At 35.1% G+C, this 19,885-nt stretch overlaps 3 protein-coding genes across 3 annotated transcripts; all 3 read left to right on the top strand.

Annotated features, from left to right (window-relative positions):
• Window positions 1–1,340: 1,340 nt before the first annotated feature.
• LOC110885953 (persulfide dioxygenase ETHE1 homolog, mitochondrial) lies at window positions 1,341–4,922 on the top strand. Its single transcript, XM_022133695.2, has 9 exons — window positions 1,341–1,788; window positions 3,348–3,476; window positions 3,568–3,675; window positions 3,783–3,917; window positions 4,004–4,045; window positions 4,155–4,214; window positions 4,283–4,336; window positions 4,509–4,533; window positions 4,616–4,922. Exons 1-9 carry the CDS (start codon window positions 1,555–1,557, stop codon window positions 4,705–4,707), a joined length of 879 nt encoding a protein of 292 aa, XP_021989387.1. The 5' UTR covers window positions 1,341–1,554; the 3' UTR covers window positions 4,708–4,922.
• An 841-nt stretch (window positions 4,923–5,763) lies between these two features.
• On the top strand, window positions 5,764–8,737 carry LOC110885951 (60S ribosomal protein L18a-like protein). The gene is made up of 4 exons (XM_022133694.2): window positions 5,764–6,160; window positions 6,623–6,698; window positions 8,068–8,182; window positions 8,347–8,737. Exons 1-4 carry the CDS (start codon window positions 5,965–5,967, stop codon window positions 8,389–8,391), a joined length of 432 nt encoding a protein of 143 aa, XP_021989386.1. The 5' UTR covers window positions 5,764–5,964; the 3' UTR covers window positions 8,392–8,737.
• A 5,311-nt stretch (window positions 8,738–14,048) lies between these two features.
• Window positions 14,049–19,805, top strand: LOC110885950 (cytochrome P450 CYP72A219). The gene is made up of 5 exons (XM_022133693.2): window positions 14,049–14,343; window positions 17,031–17,248; window positions 18,286–18,533; window positions 18,602–18,956; window positions 19,177–19,805. The coding sequence occupies exons 1-5, from the start codon at window positions 14,064–14,066 to the stop codon at window positions 19,600–19,602; spliced, it is 1,527 nt and encodes a 508-aa protein (XP_021989385.1). The 5' UTR covers window positions 14,049–14,063; the 3' UTR covers window positions 19,603–19,805.
• The last annotated feature ends 80 nt before the right edge of the window (window positions 19,806–19,885 follow it).

Here is a 19,885-nt window from a genome sequence, read left to right as displayed (position 1 = left end):
TGATTCAGCACTTAATCATTCAAAAGTTGTCCAACAGCCCCTTACTCTTCTCCATGAACCTTCTCAGACACATCTCCTTAGACCGTGGGGTATGGTGGGGCGGGGGTTTGGGGCATGGGTTGACACGTGGCTTGGGGGGCTTCGCTGGGCTGACCCACATTGAAGACAGTATGGTGGGGCCGGGGTTTGGGGCATGGGTTGACACGTGGCTTGGGGGGGCTTCGCTGGGCTGACCCACATTGAAGACGGTATGGTGGGGCGGAGGTTTGGGGCGTGGCCAACCCAAACGGCTATTTTAATATTTTAAAACAACAAATTTATATTTTAATGATTTTTAAATAAAGAAAATTAAATAAAAAAATTCCTAGTGCTTATAGTTTTTCTTTATCTATTCTCTCGTCTCTAACATTAGTTCCAACTCTTCACCTGATAGGTGATCAATGGGCTGGACTAGAAATTTCATATCATCTCGTCTTTGGATGCAGAAGGACCATCGTTGGGGGGTTGAGTTTCGGGGACGGTTTCGGTTTGGGAAAGGTTGGTGAAAGGTTGATGGGCGTTTGTGGAATTCGGCTAGGTATAGAATCGTCGCTGGGTGGGAAGTTAGTATACAAACGATTCGAGAGATACGATGCGTAACCCGCCACATCGGGCATAGTGGAGCGTATTAAAAATGGAGGCATTGGACGATTGGGTGGTGGGATAGTATTTTCTTGGAATGCCCATGGGTTGTTCGGGTCATAACCACGATTATGAGGATGCATTTTTCGTATTGTAGAATGAGAATAGAGATGATTATAGAAGATGTTGAGTGTATTGTGGTTGGATGTGGTAAAAAAGGAATAGAAGTGTGAGTTTTATAGTGAAAAAATAAATTTTTTTTACACATAGCCGTTGGCCAACGACTAGTTTGGTTTGGCCATTGAGAGCCCGCCATATCATATTGATAGACCCGCCCCACGCCCGGCCTTAAACTCCCGCCCCTTGGGCCACGCCTAAACTCAAGCCCACTCGAAGTGATGGCTTGAGCGTTTTCAGCCAACCCACGCCCCAACCCCACCCCATACCCCACAGTCTTACTATTATTAAACACTTGGTTGTTTCATAATAATTCAAATGAAAAGATAAACAAACAATATATAAATAGACAAACAATATTCAAATTTAAACCATATGGATACAAGGATAATCATTGTCAAACTCGGGCTTAAAAAACTACTTACAAACTGAACACAAGATTTATTAGTAAAATTCTAAACGGCCTGAACTCTCTTAAAAATTAAACAACCTAAGCTTGAGCCAGATTAAGAAGCTCGGACTATTCTCAACTCGTTTATACACAAGACAACAATAAATAACACGTGGACCAATAAATAACAAAACGAGCACTTCAATGAACAACAAGATGAGCTAACCGCCATGGCAGGCCAATCAGCCAATTGTTTTCAGAATTTCATTCATTTCTTTAATCGCCAATTTGCAAAATTCCAGTTGGTTCATAACTTCATATATATAGATATAATCGCCTGCAAATATAATACCAATTTCTGAGATATGCTACGATTACGATGTTTATTGTTAACCAGCTGTAATCCTCTTCCATTTAACCGCCAATTTCTTCATTCTCCGATCGTATCGTGTTCGTCATCAGTTAGATCGAAGATGCAATCGATCAACTATACAACAGGATCTTCAACGAAATTGCTGTTTCGTCAGCTGTTTGAGAAGGAATCATCCACTTATACTTACCTTCTTGCTGATGCTTCTCATCCAGATAAGCCTGCTTTGGTTCGTATTCATTCTTAGATTTTATGTTGATTTGATTGTAACTTTAGCTATTAATTCTGAATACTTAGAAATTAGGGTTTGGAATTCGAAATTGAAGCTCTATAAATGAGGTTGCTGCAGTATTTATTTAGTATTATTTATTGATTTGAAGTTAGGATTAGTATATTTAATGAATTATACGTTAGGTAAAATTGTCTGATTGTGAAGTTGTTGTAGAGGATGCTCTTCAATAGACGAATAACCGTTTGCTAGTCGGATTAGTGCTTCGCTCGCTTTGCTGTATTGCATTTTGTTGTCCAATTTTGTATCCATATGTTAACTTATTGTGATATAAAAATGCTATCTGAATCATAGTTGTCAAAGGCGCAAAAGTGAGTAGATAAGCAAGCCGCATAGCATAAACATACCATTTTTGGGGGTCTTAGATATGTGTTAGGCTAGTTTAGGCTGGTACCAGACCATTTTTGGATGTTTCAGACTAGTTTGCCCAGAGTTTGCAGAATTTGCTGGAATCTCGCCCGAAGGTTGCTGGAGCGCCTGGATGCCAGCAAGGCGTTTTCCTTGCGCCTCGCCTCGCCTGAGAGCCTAGGTGCGCGCCCAAAGGGCTTTTGACAACATAGATCTGAATAGTGAAGTATATAAGACTATAATAGAGGATATCGTATATGTATTATACTTAAAAGTTATGCTATTTCATTGAGGGACATGGAAGACTGATTACAGAAAGCAGGAAAGGGTTTGAGTTTGATTTAGGCTGCTTTACATTGTTTCTAGGGGCCTTCCCTTAGTTATATGTCTAGATCCTACATGTTAATTAACCTATGTGTTTGGTAACATAGAAGTACAGCTTGACTTGACCGTTAGACAAAAAGCCGTTTTTGAGTGTCTACGAGCACCACATGCACAAGATTTTCTTCTTGCTATACCTATAGATGGGCTAGGCCAGCATATGTCGCCGGTGGAGTACCGTACTATCCTTAAGTATCGTCTCATGATTCCTTTATTCCCAGTCGATGAGGTATGCCCTGTTTGTCATAAGGCGTGTTTGGATTCTTTTGGGGAGCATGCAGTTCATTGTAGAGAGCTCCCGGGGTTCAAATACCAACATGATTTGGTTAGGGATGTCCTTTCTAACATTTTCAAGGGCGCGGGTAATTCTGCTAAGAAAGAGGCACCCATTAATTTTTAAACTGACCCGTTGGAAGGGAGATCTACCCTTCGACCAACTGACATTCTAGTCTTTGGATGGGTAGGAGGAAAACATGTGTGTGTGGATCTAACAGGGGTTTCCCCGCTTGTGGGCTTAGGGGGTAGTGCTTTCACGGTGGGTCAGGCTGCTTTAAAGGCTGCTTCGGGTCAGGCTGCTTTAGAAGAATCCTGTTGAATTTTTCCATATTGGATATGACTTATGAGTAGTTCAATAAAGCCAAAGATTGTACAAGATATGGTGTTGATGCATTGTTTATGTTCATGTCTGCGAAAGACTTTCCGTTCATTTTATGATCGTCTTAAGAAGACCACTTATTTGATTTGTTTTTTTATATATCGGAAACTTGCAGTTGGTTGACCCAGTAGATAGGACTGTGGATAGGGATCTATCTCTTGTAAATGATCTAGGATTGAAACTCGTATACGCTATCAACACCCATGTGCATGCGGATCATGTCACTGGGAGTGGGCTGATCAAGGTATAAAACAGACTTCACGATCTGTACTCTTTTTATCAAGAACCATAATGGCACTATTGAAGACCACATATGACATGATCATTCTATGCAGACTAAAGTTCCTGGTGTTAAGTCTATCATTTCCAAAGCAAGCAAAGCATCAGCCGATATTCTCGTTGAAGCTGGTGACAAAATTCAATTTGGCGATCTTTATTTGGAGGTTAAAAAACTTATTTGTTTCAGATGTCACAAAAAGGGTTGTCTGTTGTGCCATTAACTGAACTATTTACTAAATAATTAACTAATTATTGTCGTGTTTTACTTCAGGTTCGTGCAACTCCAGGGCATACAGTAGGTTGTGTTACGTATGTTACCGGTGATGGACCTGATCAGCCTCAACCTAGAATGGCATTTACTGGTGATGCTTTGTTAATACGTGGATGTGGAAGAACGGATTTTCAGGTTCAGTAGTATAATTATTAGTATTTTAATAAGTGGAAACTTTGTCGATAATAGTTAGTTTTTTTTTAATAATCATTTTGTTGCAGGGTGGAAGTTCTGAGCAGCTATATGAATCGGTCCACTCACAGGCAAGAACATACAATTCTACCAATTGAAAGATGAAAGAACTGATATGCATCGTGTTCTCGATTTTTCTTTAAAATGCAACTGAATATCTTTTGGTTATCATCTGTCCAGATCTTTACATTGCCAAAGGACACGTTCATCTATCCTGCTCATGATTATAAAGGGTTCACGGTTAGCAGATTTTTTTTTTTTTTTTGGCAATTTACGTACGGAATGTAGGTTCAACCAATGGTTTTCAGGTTAGCACTGTGGGAGAAGAGATGCTATATAACCCTCGCCTCACAAAAGATGAGGTACGTTAATATCATTCTTTATGCTAGAGGTGGAAAATATGTGTATAATGTATATTTTACCCTATAAATGCGTAAATATTTCAAAATTGGCCCAGAAAGTAAAACTAGTGATGACTCTCATGGAGATTTTGTTTTGTTTTCTGCATACTAATCTAACCTTTTTTTATTTCAGGAAACATTCAAAAGTATCATGGAAAGTAAGTAGATGATAGTGTTCATTTGTACAAATGATTAATAATTTATAAAAATACGTCATTTTTTAACCAAATTTCTTAACAGATTTGAAGCTGTCATATCCGAAAATGATAGACGTGGCGGTGCCAGCTAATATGGTCTGTGGGTTGCAAGATCTGGAGTCGAAAGCTGCTTGATTTCGATTGTATGTTTGATGTACACCAATATATCTCTTTATAGAAAAGATGTATGTAAATAAAGTGTTTGCGAGATTCGCAAACTTTCAGTTTACTGATGAATAACTTTACTGGTGCTTCAAGGCTTGTTGCCTTTGCATTTGTATCATTGTTACAAAAGTTAGTCCTGCATGTGAAAAATGAGACCAAAGTTCATTTGAATGTTTTAGTTGTTACGTTTTTCTATGTAGTTAGAATAATTATAAAACTGATGGAAGCAACAAAATTACTATGAAAGTATGAATTGACCAGTTTATATGGTTTATCCAAGTCAAACTTACCAAAGCAACACCTACTAGATTCCAAAAGATAAGCATGAGTGACGAGGAACCAACACATTTTAGGGTAGATGTGTATCTTGATTGTGACACACTCCCACCACCATTTCATGCAAGCCCTCGGTTGCTCTTCGCATAACAGTACCCTCGATTGATTTGATTGTGCGTTGACTTCCTACCTAAATGGACACTAGCATTCGCTATGCAGTCTAGCATGCAACAACCAAAATTCCACTACTCTCTGACACCATCCATTTGGCTTGACCATCCGACAACCCCGATCTCTCTTGGGCTAGTCCTATATTCTGAAGTCTCCATCTCTTAGCCCCGAATCAAGTGTGCAATGACCAACACTCCTCATTGACATGTTCTTGACACCCCATTATGTCACCCAGGGATAGTAATCTCACCCATGAGCATAACTCCCGACCAGTAGTGTGGGGTCAAGATGAGTATACATTTATGACACATTCTACATTTTACTATTTACATATTTCAAACTTTTCCGCAATAACGCATACTTCAACCATTCGATTTATGAGGATACAATATTTAAATTATGAAATTATAAACATTAAACCTAAAAAGAACAAATATTTCCTTTATTGCTTGGTTAGGTGAGTCGAATCATTAACTTCTGGACGTCGACTACTCGACAAATCACAACCATTTACAAAATTATTACTTTTTTTAATACAGAACGATATAAACTATAAATTAAATTATTAATTAAATTTTATGACAGCAAATTGTACTCTCAATCAAACACCTACGTGTCCATACCCAATTAGTCAATGACAGTTGACACACACGAATTAGCTGTACACAAACACATTTCGATACAATTTCCGTTACACAAAAGATCTAACTCAAAACCCTTGAAAAACTTGCATCAGTTACTTCACACCTTCAATTTCTTCTCCAACAAGAAATCAAAATCATGAGTGAACCAGGAAAGGACAACAATCAACATCAGTACCAACATCATCCGGATCAACCGCAACCGTCACCGGCACCGGCGCATCAGTACGGCACTTTTCAGCCGGTGATCGGATTTCCTCAGCCTGTTCCGCCTCCCGGAGCTCACGGCGGACCGTCGGTTGATCCTTATGTTCACGGCTACCAAGCCGTTGCAGGTATGATGAATAAGTCAAACTCCTTGCGTCAAAGTCAATTACACGGTTAATATTTGATACTACTTGTTGCTGAAGTCGTGTAACCTCTAGAACCGTTAGATTTAGTTAATAGTGTTGTATTTGAAGCATGATTAACAACATATTTCGCAATGTGGATGAGTGGATCATGTTACTGTTGGATTGAATATCAGATTTATATAAATGATGTTTTATTTCTGGTACCTTATAGTTTATACTAATTGTAGGTGATATAGATCATTGTGACCTGCCAATTTCATAAGTAGATATTGATGTTTGACTATTTTTTGAGTTAAAAAGTTTTGAGGTGGTTGTTGATGGATAATGATCATAACATTATAGATCCTTGAGACTGACTTCAGATTGTTAAGCTAGTTGTACAAAAGCTTAATTAGTTTCTTAAGATGTGTTGACTATATTTTAGCAATGTATATGGTATTCTAGGTTATGTTGTTGCTGAAGGACGACCTGTGAGAGAACCTCGCCTTCCTTGCTGTGGTATTGGTATTGGATGGTTTTTGTAAGTCATCTTCTTGTTACATAATGAAGTCAAATATTATTGCCTTATTGGTTTCTTGGATGTGTTTACTCTTTGCATATGCTCCTTTCGAAGAATATCATTCCTTTGTTCAAATTGAATGATTTGGTTTAAAAGATATGTGAAATATTAAAGAACATTTTTTCATAAAGTTTGGTTAGGATCTTCAACGATAACAAATAAACTTTATGCACATCATGACAGATGCAATTTCACCCCTTTGTCTATGCATCTAATTCCCGGTGAAGTAGGATTTAAAAAAAATACCAATGTGCAGCCCAGAGTTATGTTTGGTCTTAAGGACATTACCTGTTTGAGTCAGAAGTTTCCTTGCAATGATTGAAGCTGCTGTGGATATTATTACAAACAAGCATATTTGTGATTTATGAATTGAAGTTTTATCACTTTTCTGTTACCTTTTCCACCTTAATATATCATTAATTAACCTGCCAGAATGGGATAGAGGTTTCTTTATGTGGTGTTACTTTCAGTTTTCCATAATTATTGGTTGCTTTTGGGGATTAAATAAATGTTTCCCAGCATCCTGAAATCCCAACATGTGCTGCAGTCATCTTACCATTTAGTGGCCAAGATTAGGTAGGTATTAAAGTAAAGATTATGGCGTGGGCCTGATTGGTATTAAGTAATTACCACTAAACTAACCTTTTTCTAAAGTTTTCAGTTTCAGTTATTAATACAAGAAGCAGGGTAGTTTTAGTAGTCAGTACCAACATTATAGAAGGTTTTGGTATTGGATAAAAAAATTAAAGAGTTACCTGCCATTTTGGTCCTTGTGGTTTGTCCATTTATGCCAGTTCAGGCCAAATTTTGAATTTGTACCATTTCCGTCCTCGACATTTTTGAACCATGCCAGTTTCGTCCAAAAAACTAACGTCTGTTAAAACCTGTTGTTTAATGAAGGGTAAAATGTCATTTTCCATTTTTCTTTTATTTTCTTTTTTTATACCCTATTAAAATCCCACCCCTTTTAAGAGAAAGGAAAATAAAAAAAAGGAAAATGACGTTTTTACCCTTCATTTAACAACAGGTTTTAACAGACGTTAGTTTTTTGGACGGAACTGGCATGTTTCAAGAATGTCAATGACAGAAATGGTACAAATTTGAAATTTGATCGGAACTCTGAACTGGCATAATTGTACAAATTAACTCAAAACTAAAAGAAACACCACCGCACTTAGTATACATCTTCACCGTGAAACTTTATTTAACGGGGAATCAGTTTGCCAAACGTCTTAAAGTCCTCTCCTGCTTTAGGATGGTTTACTCTTATTCAGTCACTTTTCCTAGTGAAACTGCGTTAACATCCATCTGATATATCTTTACTTTCAAGGTTCATTTTGGGTTTCTTCGTAGCTGCAATCCCCTGGTATGTTGGAGCATTCATTCTACTATTTGCTCAATACGATAACAGAGAGAAACCTGGATATGTTGCGTGTCTAATCGCTGTAAGATTTCTTGTGTTTTTAGTAGACATATATTACTTAATCATAACTTTATTACCTTAAATATCAACCGATCAGTGTTCAGTAAAAGACTAAGGAGGTGTTTGGTTCGTTTGAATTCAATGGAATTGAAATTTAAAATAATTATACGCAAATTTGCTATGCAGGCTATAATTGGAACAATTGCTGTGATTTTTGGTGTTACAAGTTGATGACTGCTTCACCAAGCGTGTAAGGTCAGTCGTACTGGATTAAGAAGTCTTGACTGATGCATATAACTATATAAGAAATCAGTCTAGTTGATGGTCCCTTTGTTTTTACATTTTATATTAATATGAAATTGATTGTATTATGATGTGAATTTGTAGTGTGGGTCTGTGTTACTTGTATGTTTCCTCCTTAGTTGTTAATTGCATTTGTATGTAATGTATATAATAACCACTAGTCCTATACAAAACTACAAAGAATTATGTGTTTCAAGTATTTCTCATTGTAACTTGTAAGTTTCTCCATGCAAATTAATGTTGGGTTGTTGTGATAAAAAGATTTGGGTGATTTTATTTGGTCTTTATGCGATTGTTACCAGAATTGGCAATTTTTAACAATGTCAAACACGTTTGTTGTTTTGAGCATGTTAATTTACAAGATTCATAGTTGGTTAAGCATTATTTCTAGTTGTTTGAGCATGTTAATGTACAAGATTATCTCTAAAAGGGTGGAACTTCTCTTTAATATGGTAGAGGTTGCTCCAACTTCTCCCTTACATGTTGTAAGGGGGAGGGGGTGGTGATCACTCACCACTCACAATATCCAATCAAATTCTGCCATATCATCAACCATTATTCCATCACTCACAACTTTTTTTAGTGGCAATGCTCATCACTCACAGCACCCAAAAATAAACTCTCACACCCCCTCACATCCTTTCCTCATCACGCGTTGATTTTATCACCGAAACAATCCTTCACGTGTTGAAGTATGTTCGTGGCGGTGGAAAAATTGAAACTTCCACACGTGAATTATGGACATCACGGAGAAAAAGTTCTCCACCCCGCCTCCCTAAGGGATCATCACAAACCTCACACTTTTAAGAAAAATATCACCTCATCTCTCTCACACACACTTTGAAGAAAAAAGATCACCTCTTCTCTCTCACAAATTTAGATGGTCATTAAATTTTTTCTCACTAACCATGGTATAATAGTAGTAACCATCCTTACAAGTCTCAAAGCTAAAAGCTTGGCTTCAACTCGCTTTAATAGCTAAAACGAGCCAAAGCTCAGCTAGAGCTTGACTCGCAAGATTATGTATAAAAAAATTTGTCAATATATAGTGATATAGACACACAAAAAAAAATACTGAAATTGTAAATAATAAACAAACTAGACGTGAGTATAAGCTTTTAAAATTACTAGATCAAGCCATCATTTTATGCTGCAAAACGACCTAAGCGCGAGCTTAATGTCTCTCTTAACGTAAAGGAGTTGGAGGTCCAATCAATTACCGCTTTAGTATCTTATTTAATTACCTATGTTATTTTGATTTTTATATTAATTAATATATAAGATAAATTTAAATTTAAATAATATTATAGAAAACTTAGTTTTACCAAGTTGATTAAAGATTCTCGATACATCAAATTACGAAAAATTAAAACCTCGCAAATACTTTTATCTCCTTTTTAAAACAATATTAACTAGAGCAACTTTTAGCTTCTAAACTGTAATTAAAAAAAAAGGTAGAATAAAAAAGAATCATATAAAGAGCTTCAAGAAATGATATATACACATTTTCTGATTATCATATAAAAATTAACTGAGGACAAAAAAATGCAACAAACAAAAATGAATTTTCTTCAAATAGTTTTTTTTTTTAATAGCAAAAGGAACCACTTTATTAAAACCAAAGACCACAAACCAAACCCCCAGCCGCTGGAAGCTGAGAAACAGAGAAGCAGAAAAAAAAAAAAAAAAAAAAAAAACCAGAACCAAAACTAAAATTATACTACATATTTATTTAAGCTGAAAACTCTCTAATCTTCCCATGACACCTTTTGTTGCTTGAGAAATATAAATAAATAGAAGTCAGAAATTAAATGGTCCCCCCGTCTATAAATTCTTAGGCCTAACATGTTTTATTTGATGCTTAACTAAAGTGATTGCTGCACACAAGTAGAGATTCTTCAACCACTACAATTACATTTTTTATTAAATTATTTTCAGCCGTTCAATTATTTATTTTGTTGTATTTTTCAATATTATTCAATTTAATTGAATAAAAAAATACAAGGGTTGTAATGTGTTGTTGCTCGTAAATTTCTTTTCACTTTATATAAGTTTGGAATCTTATATATAGTTAAATATAAAAATTAGTAAATCTGGAAAAGTTTTAGTGTAAGAGTATAATGCGACTTGACACTCAATAAATTATAAAATGAAATATTATCTCAAACATGAGTGTATTGTATGTGTGTATATGAGTCTTCAAAATACTAACTTTATAATCACATTGATAATTTTTTCGTAACTCAATGTTAATAACACTAGAGTCACATATATAAATTATAACTGGTATAGATGTGTTGTCACATTGGTAGCACATTAGAATTGGACTTTCTAAATGATTTTTCATCACACTTCTAGTTACCTTTATTACTTATTACTAGCGTATTATTAATACGAATATCTAACACCGTTTTCTTTGTAATTTGACCTCTCGTCATTGATTGAATATTTGAATAAAAGGCAAAAACGATACTTGGTTAAAAGATTTGACAATGGTTATTGATACAATTTACGAAAGCAAGGTTTATAGTTAATGGATATAGACTTTATAACTTATAAGCAATTTGTGAATTTAGAAAGTTAAATGGTATGGTTGAGTTGAGTAGCATATGCCATGAACACCAAATATTGAATACATCAATTTAGATCCATCAACTCTCACTATAATTGAGTCTAGCATTTGGCATGTGACTCTTAGAGGGTTTTGGTCAACTCCTACATCTATATTCTCGTTTAACGTATAAAAGCCTTTAAAAAGGAAATAAAACACATATTATATTTAATAAGGTGAAACGGGTATCAAAATTTATTTTGTAGAGAGTTTGGGTATCGCTTTGTGTATTTCTTCGTAGGGAGTGTGGGTTGCTTTGTGTATTTCACCTTCGTACCACATAGATTGAAGCCTTGTATATATACTATTAGTTAGTGTATATTATATTGTATGGTATAGAATAAGACTATATTATACTATACTATACTATACATCAGACATGACATCGTTAAGAATGAACGCAAAAATAATTTTTTTTGAAAGGCTAAACACACACACATCACACTACTCCTAAATTACACTTTGTCTAAGGTTAGAATCTGAGTCTTTTCTAAAGAAGCTTTGTTTCGTACCACTGAGCTACAAACACAATTAAGTAATTGAAATGTATGAAATTGTATAGTATAAGGCTGGAGGGTGTGGGATGGAGCCCCTAGGGGCTTTATCAAGACACGTCAGTGCCACGTAGGCTCCACGTCAGTCAGGGGGCTTTATAACGCCCCCTTTTAACTTGCACGGTGTGAGATGAAACCCCCTATTTAACAAAATTAAAAAAAAAATTGATTGGATGACATGTTGTGGGCCCCACCTAAACACATTCATCTGCCTCGTTACCATGGTAGCGCTTCAACCATGGCGCCCCCCATTGAATTTGATGGTATGGATGATGGCGGAGGGGTGGCGCTATAGATGGCTGAGGTGGAGGGATGACGTCTCCCACACCCTCCAGCCTAAGATTATGATATGCATCATACATGACATCATTAAGACTGAAATAAAGAAATAATTGAAGTGTATGATAAGATTATGATATGCATCATACATGACATCATTAAGTCTGAAATAAAGAGATAATTGAAGTGTATGATAAGATTATGATATGCATGATAAGATTACGATATGCATCATACATGACCACTGAAATAAAGAAATAATTGAAGCTTATGAAATTGCATACATGAACGGTTTGTATAGTGATGAGAAAGTGGCAAAACCTTTTGACTTCTGTCTCACAACTCATTTTTCAATTGGATTTAAAAAAACAGAAGTAAAATGAATCACGAAATCTCACATGATGTGAATTAAATCTGTTATATGTACGGAAATTAAAGCAACTAAAATGTCAAATAAATAAACAAATAAACAAATAGATATACTTTAAGCTATTTCTGTTATCTAATTAATTGGTAGTGGTGCGTATAGAATTATATATCGTCATGGGAGAATGTGGGTTCAGGTTTTTACTTACAAGTTCATAACATGAATTGTTGACGTTAAAGATCACATGTTTATTTTTAACTTATATGCAAAATATTCTATGTGCTTGGTAGCTACAAATTCAGGAATTTTCATGAGATCGAAAATATGTCACCCAACAATGGCCAATCAGGTAGTGATGTACGCGATTCGAGCCGCTTGTGAATTACTCAAATTATGTTTGCTAAAAGCTTTAATTGAGCAGAAATTAAACGAGCTTAAATTTAAACTAAAACATATTTAATAAACAATTTAAACCTGAGCTTCACACATTATCGAGTTTGACTAGACTCAATGGAGAAGCTTAAGATTTCCGACCGGGGGGTCGAAAACGCATATACCAAAAAGAATCTATAAAACTGAGGGTCAAAAACGTATATACCCAAAAATTTCTATACAAAAACAACATATTTTCTATTACTGAGCGAAAAGTTTGAGGAGTCGGCCTGCTCCCTCCCCCCTCCACTATGCTACGCCATTGACTAGACTCATGAGACTAAACATACCTACTATATATGATTTCAATTTATTGTAATTACTAATCTATAATCACATAACAAGTATTATATATATATATATATATATATATTATGAAATTATGATACAATAACTAAATGATTTTATGTTCTATATATAAATTTATAAAAAAAATTATACATATATAAAATAAAATATTTGTATAAAAAAATAAACATTAAAAGAGTCGAAACGAAGCTATCTTCAAATTGAAAAATCACTAATGAGCCTAGCTAGAACGTAAAAGATTACTCACGGTCCAAGTTCGAGTGTTATAAATAGAGCTCCCATCGTCTTTCTAGCCGGGATAAAATCACAACCAAATCTCGTCACATGAATAGCTTCAAGTCTTCAACAACCTTGGTCCAAAGTTTATATTTATCCGAAAGGAATCTCCATCACCATTTAGTAAGAAGCGAAATATTTATGTTTTCAAAATTTACTAAGCCTGAGCCCTCTAAGATCCTTAGGTAATGACACCCGATACCACGCAACCCAATTAATTTTTTCTATAACATTATATTCCAATTAATACGATAAAAGAAAACCAAAACACACGTATATATACATATATATGAACTTATAAACAATACATTTATAAATATATAATAATATAAATAAAAATTACAAAACAGAACATCCACTTTATTAATTCTATATTATTTTCAAGGAAAAAAGATTAACCAAATTCCTTAGCAACCTATGCACTATTAATACATTTTAGCATCTAACTTGGTTTTCATATTTGTAAAAACCTTGAACCACTCTTTTTCCTTTTCCTTTTTGTTTTTCTTCAACTCAAACAAATCATTATTCCATCTTAACATTCAAGTTTATACATAAACATACACAATATACTATTATATATATTATATAAAAAAATGTGTATATTAAAAATAAAGTGGTCCAACCCTAGATTCGAAACTTAGTAAATTAATTATTCAAACCAATAGTTTTGTAGTAGCTCCCTTTAAGGATACCCTTTTTCTATGCTTATAAATTTCTTACCTCCCCAAAAGAAACATGCACATATACTTCTTTCCTATAACTACTAGCTATGGCCACCATGTTGTCATTGCTTGCGTCACTAGTGGTCATTGGCGGTGCATGGTGGGTGTGGTCGGTGGTCCGGTGGGTCTGGCTCAGGCCTAGAGCCATCGAAAGATGTTTAAGGAAACAAGGTCTCAATGGACCATCATATAGATTGTTGCATGGTGACACTAACCAGATTGCTACCATGGCTCGACAAGCGGTCAAGAATTCGAAACCACTTAGTTTTTCCGATGACTTCCTTCCCACCATTCTGCCTTTCTATCACTACATCATTCATACATATGGTAACTTTGCTTCTAAGTGTGTGTGTGTGTGTTTTTTTTTTTTTTTTTTTTAATTATTGGTCTAGTAGCTACTTTAAAAGCAAGTGTGAAATTAAAATGTTGTACGAAGGTGGTAATGGTGGGCATGCAACAGGGTTACAGCACACATACAGTACCCAGTTGCATACAATTATCAATATACATACAATGAATCAATTGTGCAAAATTTACTAAAATAATTTGAGAATTATCTTTTTTTTTAACCTCAATTATTCACAACTCCAATATTCCTTTTTGAGTTAAATAAGCAATCCCAAACACCCTCTTAGGGGCTGTTTGGCAACATCTGAATAGTTAAATGCTGAACCAGTAAGAGGTCTGAACCATTAAGTGCTGAACCAGTAAGAGGTCTGAACCATTAAGAGCCTGTATAATGCTTAACCGTTCAGAGGCAAATATCTGACCAATTCAGATTAGAGGTCTTAACCATTCAGACCTTGTATAAATCTTAACCATTCAGAGGCAAATGTCTGAACCATTCAGACATCTGCTCGTGAAACAAACAGTTTGAACCATTAAGTATTGAATCAGTAAGAGATCTAAACCATTAATAAGAGACTCGTTAAAAGGTAAACAAATAGTCCCTTACATAATCAAGATATAGAAACATGTTGGTGGTAAGCTTAAAGTAAAAGTTGTATACTATTTGGCTTGATTTTCATGTCTAATGCAAAATCATGTTTGATTAATCTTCACTTAAGGAATATTCATTCCAACTCTTATCTTGACCAAATCCACACTTTATATGTAGCAATCTGTTCTTTCTTCTACTTATTTTTTTTAAACTTGTTTTAATTTATAAAAGATAAGCTAAAATTTGTGTATGCAAAAGACAAGCTAAAATATGTGTATGCTGATTACCGACTCGAAACATCAAAACTAGACTTATTCATTTTGTCCACGCCTGGAAGGGTCGCAGCATCGCACCATGGCCCGACCTGCTGACCATGAGTTGGTCGTCCTCCTTTCTATCTTTCTTTTGGTTTCTTCAATTGTTCTACTTATACATATATTGCTGATGTTCTAGAATACATGATATGTGTATATGAGTATTTTGTATCACTTGTTTATATTTTAATTCTCTTCAATATAATAAAAATATAGATATTATCATATATGCATAACAAACACTTATAATTCAAAATTTACCCAATTTATTGTGCATGATTTGGTGCAAACTAGCCAAAGTAATTTGACCCGTTTGACTGATTGATTTGATAATTATCTGAGTACTAGGTTGGTAAGCTGGCTTGTTTTATTTAAAATCTGGCTTAAAGCAACTTAAAAACCGGTCATTTTATCAAACCAAATACTAAGACTGGAGGGTATAGAGAGCCTCATCCCCAAGAGGATGGGCCGCCACGTCACCGCCACGTAAGCGGGGCTTGAAAGGGATGGACCTAAGGGGTGGGGATGAGCCCCTTTATGTATATATATGTATGTATGTATGTATAGGTATATGTGAGAGAAGGAGGCCCGTCAAGACCGGCGAGTGGGAGCCGTTTGGGACTAGCCGGACCGAGGGGGGCGGTGTGGGGGACCGGCGCCGGGCCTAAGCCGGCCCCCCCTACCCTTTAGTCTAAAGGGTAAAATACATGGAAATGTATCTAATATGAGGCTTATAGTTATTATAACCAAGTTTAACTATTAACTCATCCTCTAACGTAACCAACTTTTTACTTTTGATGCAAAATAATGTTTCAAAAGAATATTACATCAAAAGATAAATTGTAAAGTGGCTTAGTAAGTTTTAAAATTCAAATGCTATATCAGTGTAGGAAAAAAAATCAAATACAAATAGCCTTATCGTACAAAACATACGAAAGGCATGAAAAGGTAAAAATGCGGTGATATTTTTGTAATTATTTACTTGTAGAGTAATTATCAAAATTACCCTACAGATGATCTTGTAGGGTATCATAATTACTCTACAAATGATCTTGTAAGGTAATTTTGTAGAACATTATTATTAGTCTACAAATGATCTTGTAAGGTAATTTTGATCTTGTAGGGTATCATAATTACTCTACAAATGATCTTGTTAGGTAATTTTATCTTCTAGGATAATTTTGATCTTGTAGGGTAATTTTAATCTTGTAGGGTAATTTTGTAGAGTATCATAATTACTCTACAAATGATCTTGTAAGGTAATTTTGATCTTGTAGGGTATCATAATTACTCTACAAATGATCTTGTTAGGTAATTTTATCTTCTAGGATAATTTTGATCTTGTAGGGTAATTTTAATCTTGTAGGGTAATTTTGTAGAGTATCATAATTACTCTACAAATGATCTTGTAAGGTAATTTTGATCTTGTAGGGTATCATAATTACTCTACAAATGATCTTGTTAGGTAATTTTATCTTCTAGGATAATTTTGATCTTGTAGGGTAATTTTAATCTTGTAGGGTAATTTTGTAGAGTATCATAATTACTCTAGAAATGATTTTGTAAGGTAATTTTGATCTTGTAGGGTAATTCTGATCCTGCAGAGTAATTACGGGTAAAATAATTTTGTACGATAAAGCTATGTGTGCACGAAGTTTACCCTAAGTGTAATGTTAGGATATATTTGTATTAAGTTGTTTGACGTTATCAAGTGGTTTGGGTTGTAAAGTTTTGAATATGAGATACATTTTGCTTTGCAGGTAAAATATCATTTACATGGCAAGGACCAAATGCAAGGATGACCATCATGGATCCAGAACTAATTAAAGAGGTTTTGGTAAACAATAAGATTTACAAGAAACCCACCCCCAACCCCATGGTCAAACTAATGGTTCCTGGGATACCCACCTACGAAGACCAAAAATGGGCCAAACATCGCAAGATTGTCGCACCTGCTTTCACTCAACACAACTTGAAGGTTCATTTAATCTTTTTTCTTTTCTTTCTTTTTTCTTATATTAATGACATGAATCATGAATGGTTGCATACTTTATGGGTATGTATTTAGGGGCTCCACAGAAGATGTTCATGTGGACCCCCTTAACTAATATATAAATTTAAAATGGAGATCATTTATATTATAATGTTTTTCTATAAATTATTACTAATAAAAAAGTTATGAATTTATGTTTATTTATCACATCTGTTACTAGCTAATTATCTTTATTTTCATATGTTGAAAATAGTATGCGTTTTGAATAATCGGAATCAGATAATTAACTGTAACAAAACGTGATGTTAAAAGATAGTGTTTGGATTTGATTATATTACTTGATATCACAATAATCAGATAATCAACTATTTGAGTGTTTGGCAAATATATATTTAAAAAAATAAACAAGTGAAAATCCTTTCCTAAACGCAAATAATCAATTTTTGGAAAACTGTGTTTTGTTGCAGTAGGGGAGGAGCTGCTTTTGGAAAATTGCGTTTTGTAACTTTCTAAACGCAAATAATCAATTTTTTTTAATTTTTTTAACCTAAACACTCAAAACTGATTATTTACGATTTCAAAACTCAATAATCTAAAAATCTCCTTCAAAACTCAACGCCAAACACCCTCTTAGTATATATACATATATATTATATTCCATTATTATATTATATTATAGTTTATAAGAATCTTTATTCCTTATCGTGTTATGAATTTACATCGAGATAGTTGGTAAACGGGCAACAAGCTACGTTGCTACCTCTTTTTGAATAACAAAACTAAGTGTTTTAAAAAATATTAATGTAAAAAGTGAGGCCCAAACAAACCAATATATGAATGTAAGGAAAAATACATTGCTGGAGTTTGTTCTTAGAAACATAGAATATTTAAAAAACTAATATAACAAGGCATACCTGTTAAAAGAAAAAAGTTAGAGAGCCTATAATTTTTAATTCAGTTTTGTAATTAAGACGACATTTTAACCATTCAGCCCATTTATTTATTATCATTTATAATGGCAGCATATGTTTTCGGCTATGTACACGAGTTGTAACGACATATTGATAACCGAATGGGCCAAGCTGGTCTCGGAGAACGGTTGGTGTGAGTTGGATGTGCAGCCTTACATCGATGACTTCTCAAGCGATGTGATCTCCAGAAATGCATTTGGTAGTAGCTATGAACAAGGTAGAAGGATATACCAACTCCAGAAAGAACAAGCCATGCTCACATCTCAAGCTCTAACGTCACCCTACCTACCCGGCCGAAGGTAGATCAACAATACTTGGCCACGAAAACCGACTGTTTTTAATGAAATGGTAAACTATATATATGCAGATTTTTACCTACCAAAGCAAACAGGAGAATGAAGGAGATCAACAATGAGTTGAGGTCGATTCTAAGCAAAGTTATGGACAAAAAAGCAGTCAATGCGGATGAAGAAGATTTACTATCGTTGTTGTTAAAATCCACCAAGATAACTAATGGGGATTCGGGAATGAGTGTTGACGAGGCGATTGCAGAGTGCAAAGCATTCTATTTTGCTGGGCAAGAGAGCTCTTCGAATCTCTTGGTTTGGACCATGATTTTGTTGAGCCAACACCAAACGTGGCAGGCGAAAGCCCGGGAGGATGTTCATCGAGTTTTTAAACACAATAAACCGAGTTATGAAGGGTTGAGTCAACTCAAAGTTGTAAGTATACATTTAAGTTTAACCAAATAGAAAAAATGAGGCAACCTTCAAGGGGGTGGCACAATAACAAGTGTTTGAATTCCTCTAGTGGAGGTGTCAGGTTCAAATCCAGCTTCCACTTGTTTTCTGTCATTACCCCCCTTGCCCAGTGCAAACTACGTTTTACCTTATTTAGTAGGGTATTCGCTTCATAGGAATTTCAATATGTTTGTGTAAGCAGGTAACCATGATTCTATATGAAGTTCTCAGACTATATTCTCCTGCGACCATATTCACAAGAATCACATACAGCGAGACCAAACTTGGAGACCTAACCATACCAGCCGGGGTACAATTCTTGTTGCCGGTTATATTTGTACATCATGATCGTGAACTTTGGGGGGAAGATGCAAAGGAGTTCAACCCCGAGAGATTTTCAGAAGGAATCGCAAAGGCAACGAATAACAAGCTAGCATTCTTTCCGTTTAGTTGGGGTCCGCGAATTTGCATCGGGAATAACTTCGCATTGATGGAAGCGAAGCTGGCTATATCTACCATCCTACAAAATTTCTCATTTGAGTTGTCACCTTCTTACACTCATTCACCTTCATATGTTGTTACTCTTCAACCCAGACACGGTGCACATTTGATTCTGCGTAAGATATAGGACCTAAACCCGCGCTTACTTTAAACGACCCTTGACTCACCTCAGTGTGCTAGTTTTTGCTATAGCATTGTATCAATGTCTCGGGAATATTTTTTCCCTGAAAGTGTGTTTTAACATGATTTGTAATTTGGTTATGGTTCATGACTTCATGTAATTTGGGTCTTGCGGGCCTTTTAGTGTATAATGAAACTACTGCTTTTACATTTTGGGCCCTGCAGGCTGCTTTTTCATGAAAAAGATCCAATCATCTCTAACAAAATCTAGTTCTGATGTACTCTGTGTA

This window comes from Helianthus annuus, chromosome 10 (assembly GCF_002127325.2).
Source record: "Helianthus annuus cultivar XRQ/B chromosome 10, HanXRQr2.0-SUNRISE, whole genome shotgun sequence".
NCBI lineage: Eukaryota > Viridiplantae > Streptophyta > Magnoliopsida > Asterales > Asteraceae > Helianthus > Helianthus annuus.
The sequence above is the reverse complement of the archived record's forward strand: the minus strand, read 5'-3'. Positions and strand labels throughout refer to the sequence as shown.

What these genes read in the sequence shown, in the direction of transcription:
- LOC110885950 (XM_022133693.2), top strand. Translation starts at nt 14,064, where the DNA reads ATGGCCACCATGTTGTCATTGCTTGCGTCACTAGTGGTCATTGGCGGT. An exon ending in CTACATCATTCATACATATG is followed by an intron (nt 14,344 to 17,030) that starts GTAACTTTGCTT and finishes TTTGCTTTGCAG; the next exon opens with GTAAAATATCATTTACATGG. An exon ending in CCCTACCTACCCGGCCGAAG is followed by an intron (nt 18,534 to 18,601) that starts GTAGATCAACAA and finishes ATATATATGCAG; the next exon opens with ATTTTTACCTACCAAAGCAA.
- LOC110885953 (XM_022133695.2), top strand. Translation starts at nt 1,555, where the DNA reads ATGCTACGATTACGATGTTTATTGTTAACCAGCTGTAATCCTCTTCCA. An exon ending in CTGGGAGTGGGCTGATCAAG is followed by an intron (nt 3,477 to 3,567) that starts GTATAAAACAGA and finishes CATTCTATGCAG; the next exon opens with ACTAAAGTTCCTGGTGTTAA. An exon ending in ATGAATCGGTCCACTCACAG is followed by an intron (nt 4,046 to 4,154) that starts GCAAGAACATAC and finishes TCATCTGTCCAG; the next exon opens with ATCTTTACATTGCCAAAGGA.
- LOC110885951 (XM_022133694.2), top strand. Translation starts at nt 5,965, where the DNA reads ATGAGTGAACCAGGAAAGGACAACAATCAACATCAGTACCAACATCAT. An exon ending in ATTGGTATTGGATGGTTTTT is followed by an intron (nt 6,699 to 8,067) that starts GTAAGTCATCTT and finishes TTTACTTTCAAG; the next exon opens with GTTCATTTTGGGTTTCTTCG. An exon ending in ATGTTGCGTGTCTAATCGCT is followed by an intron (nt 8,183 to 8,346) that starts GTAAGATTTCTT and finishes TTTGCTATGCAG; the next exon opens with GCTATAATTGGAACAATTGC.